This window comes from Oncorhynchus tshawytscha, unplaced genomic scaffold (genome assembly GCF_018296145.1).
Source record: "Oncorhynchus tshawytscha isolate Ot180627B unplaced genomic scaffold, Otsh_v2.0 Un_contig_2444_pilon_pilon, whole genome shotgun sequence".
Lineage (NCBI taxonomy): Eukaryota > Metazoa > Chordata > Actinopteri > Salmoniformes > Salmonidae > Oncorhynchus > Oncorhynchus tshawytscha.
This window is the reverse complement of record NW_024609526.1, coordinates 1,351-5,000: the sequence shown is the minus strand read 5'-3', so window position 1 is coordinate 5,000 and position 3,650 is coordinate 1,351. Positions and strand designations below refer to the sequence as shown.

The following is a 3,650-nucleotide window of genomic DNA, read 5'->3' as shown; positions in this document are numbered from 1 at the left end:
CAGGCTAATGATCATCATGTGTAGAGACAGATATCTAGCTGGTCAGAACGTAGTGATCTTCATGTGTAGAGACAGATATCTAGCTGGTCACAGGCTAATGATCATCATGTGTACAGACAGATATCTAGCTGGTCAGAGGCTAATGATCATCATGTGTAGAGACAGATATCTAGCTGGTCAGAACGTAGTGATCTTCATGTGTAGAGACAGATATCTAGCTGGTCAGAACGTAGTGATCTTCATGTGTAGAGACAGATATCTAGCTGGTCACAGGCTAATGATCATCATGTGTAGAGACAGATATCTAGCTGGTCAGAACGTAGTGATCTTCATGTGGGAGCCAGATATCTAGCTGGTCACAGGCTAATGATCTTCATGTGTACAGACAGATATCTAGCTGGTCAGAACGTAGTGATCTTCATGTGGGAGCCAGATATCTAGCTGGTCACAGGCTAATGATCTTCATGTGTACAGACAGATATCTAGCTGGTCAGAACGTAGTGATCTTCATGTGGGAGCCAGATATCTAGCTGGTCACAGGCTAATGATCTTCATGTGTAGAGACAGATATCTAGCTGGTCACAGGCTAATGATGTTCATGTGTAGAGACAGATATCTAGCTGGGATCAGGCTGTTGCTGTTTTGATGTGTGGGAAACAATGAAAGCCTTGGTCTTTTTGTCAGCCACACACACACACACATATTCTCTCTGGCTCTCTCTGCGGTCCCCCAGGCCTGTGATTTATGGTGTGCTCCAGAGCCAAACGGTGCTTGTCTTTTAGCCCAGGGCTGAAGTGGCTGAATTCAGCTGTATTATCTGTCACCAGCCTCAGGCCATCATCACACCAACAGTTGGCTCATCTCTCTCTCTGGTCCTCCGCTCTGCTCCGGGAGGCAGAGGAGACATTATAGACAGAGGTGTTGAAGACACCATAAACAACAGATGGAGACGTTGAAGACACCATAAACAACAGATGGAGATGTTGAAGACACCATAAACAACAGATGGAGATGTTGAAGACACCATAAACAACAGATGGAGACGTTGAAGACACCATAAACAACAGATGGAGACGTTGAAGACACCATAAACAACAGATGGAGATGTTGAAGACACCATAAACAACAGATGGAGATGTAAACAGATGGAGATGAAGACACCATAAACACACCATAAACAACAGATGGAGATGTTGAAGACACCATAAACAGATGGAGATGTTGAAGACACCATAAACAACAGATGGAGATGTTGAAGACACCATAAACATGGAAACACCATAAACACAGATGGAGATGTTGAAGACACCATAAACCATAAACAGATGGAGGTGTTGAAGACACCATAAACAGATGGAGATGTTGAAGACACCATAAACAACAGATGGAGATATTGAAGACACCATAAACAGATGGAGATGTTGAAGACCATAAACAGATGGAGATGTTGAATATTCTTCCATTTCAGGGATGTACAGTACATTGGACATTGTGTAGGAAGACCATGGAAGGTCCCTCAATATGGGACCATTGACAGGTAGAGGACGGGAAACGTTGGCCCATGCAAATCCTGTCGTAACCTGATCAACTTCTTTCAACAGACCTGGGTGGTCTGATGGTGAGTCAATCAACCAACCAATGGTCTGAATATCAGGTAGTTTACTTACAGGTGGTCCCTGGTCTCCCAGCGGTCCAGGAGAGCCACTTCCACCAGGGGCCCCGGGGCTCCAGGACTGCCCTGGTAGAGAGACAAATGATGAAATAATAAACTACATGTTAAGTCAACTTATGCACATTTCATGCATGGATAAGATTGGAATGATTGAACCGTAATATTTGTGTGTGTATATATATATATATATATATATATATATATATATATATATATATATATATATATATATATATATATATAGAGAGAGAGAGAGAGAGAGAGAGAGAGAGAGAGAGAGAGAGAGAGAGAGAGAGAGAGAGAGAGAGAGAGATGAGACCTGTTCCCAGAAGGAAAGGTCATCCAGTGAAGAACAAACACCATTGTAAAAGCCTTTAGAAGGGAGTGGTCCAGCACTTACCACAGGCCCTTAGAACAGAACAGACAGGATCCTGCTGTCCTTGTGGTCCATCCTTCCCAGGCAGGCCCTTTTCCCAGAACAGAACAGACAGGATCAACACAAACTACTGCTTTCCCATGCAGTCTCTTAGATCAGAACAGACAGGATCAACACAAACTACTGCTTTCCCATGCAGTCTCTTAGATCAGAACAGACAGGATCAACACAAACTACTGCTTTCCCAGACAGTCTCGTAGAACAGAACAGACAGGATCAACACATAAACTACTGCACTTCATAGAGTTAGTAGTAGTCTGAACACTGAACATAACCTCCCATTATCAAAACACCAATGAATTCTGCAGAGATCCTTCGTTAAAACCAAATAGCCTGAAACCCTCCAGAACAACACGAATGATAATGGTAGGATAATGTGTACAGTAAGAGTAAGCAAGTCAGCGCTAAAATGGTTTGTTATGTTTGTCTGGCTGACGTCTGGGAGCTGGCTACGGTATCCACACTTACAGTGACAAACTGTAAGAGTCCGTGAGATACCGTACTCAACCAGCCAGACTTATTCTGAAGCTTTCAGACACACAGATGAATGGGTCAAGTAGGAAAACAGGTGAAAAGGCATCATGGTGCTAGTCTGGTATTCAAACTGAATATCGCTCCATTTCATTAGTTGTTTCATTATAGTGAAACAGAGTGATATTCAGTTTGTATTCCAGGCTATTATGGTGCAGCATGGTTGCGTGAACTCCAGTCGATGATTCAATTGAGGACAATCCCCAAATCTGCTTACATAGCAGTTCAACTCGATTAAATGAAGATAGAATCACGCAATCATTTGGATTGGAGTGAACATGAATAATACACAATCTGTCATGACATGGTTTTAACTTCCAAAAGTTGTCATTTTCAATTTCCTTGTAAATTGCCAGAGTGATACCAACAACCATGTGCCTGTCCTTGCTTCAAAACGTAATGTCTGTCAAGGTTCACATCACAACTAAACAGATGCTAGACTGGAAAAACATTTGTATTTTTATTTCACTTTTATTTAACTAGGCAAGTCAGTTAAGAACAAATTATTATTTTACAATGACGGCCTACCCCGGCCAAACTCGGACGATGCTGGGCCAATTGTGCACGGCCCTATGGGACTCCCAATCACGTCTGGGTGTCTGTAGTGACGCCTCTAGCACTGAGATGCAGTGCCTTAGACCGCTGCGCCACTCGGGAGCCCCATTGAACCGACTGAAAGTTGCACTACAACCCAAGGAGTGTTTCAGGACAAGCCAATTAGAGAAAGTGTTCCTCATGGGCACATAACCAACACAAATCCTCATCTATGACCTATGGCTTGTCTTTTCTATGGTTTTCTGTAGTTCAGCATGGCCGCTTCCAAGCCCATTCTCTTTGCCAGAGTGGGACGACCAGTCCCCCAGTGTGGGAGTCAACCCCCAGTCAAGCAGTAAACACCTCCCAGTAAAACCTCATAACGAGGCTCTAGAGTGAGGCCTTTTGAAGGTCAAGTGTAGCTAGAGGAGGGGCCAGAAAGCAGGGCTGGAGCTGGAATGGGGACTAGTGAACGCC

At 43.7% G+C, this 3,650-nt stretch overlaps 1 protein-coding gene across 1 annotated transcript in view; it reads right to left on the bottom strand.

Moving 5' to 3' along the window:
• LOC121845023 (collagen alpha-1(XIV) chain-like) overlaps positions 1–2,390 on the bottom strand; it is a 24,261-nt gene extending 21,871 nt beyond the window's left edge. Inside the window, exons 1-2 of the mRNA XM_042315720.1 lie at positions 2,384–2,390; positions 1,668–1,738 (exon numbers count right to left, since the gene is read on the bottom strand). Of these exons, the coding sequence (XP_042171654.1) occupies positions 1,668–1,738; positions 2,384–2,390 (78 nt within the window). The remainder of the gene's footprint in view (positions 1–1,667; positions 1,739–2,383) is intronic.
• Between the last annotated feature and the right edge of the window lie 1,260 nt (positions 2,391–3,650).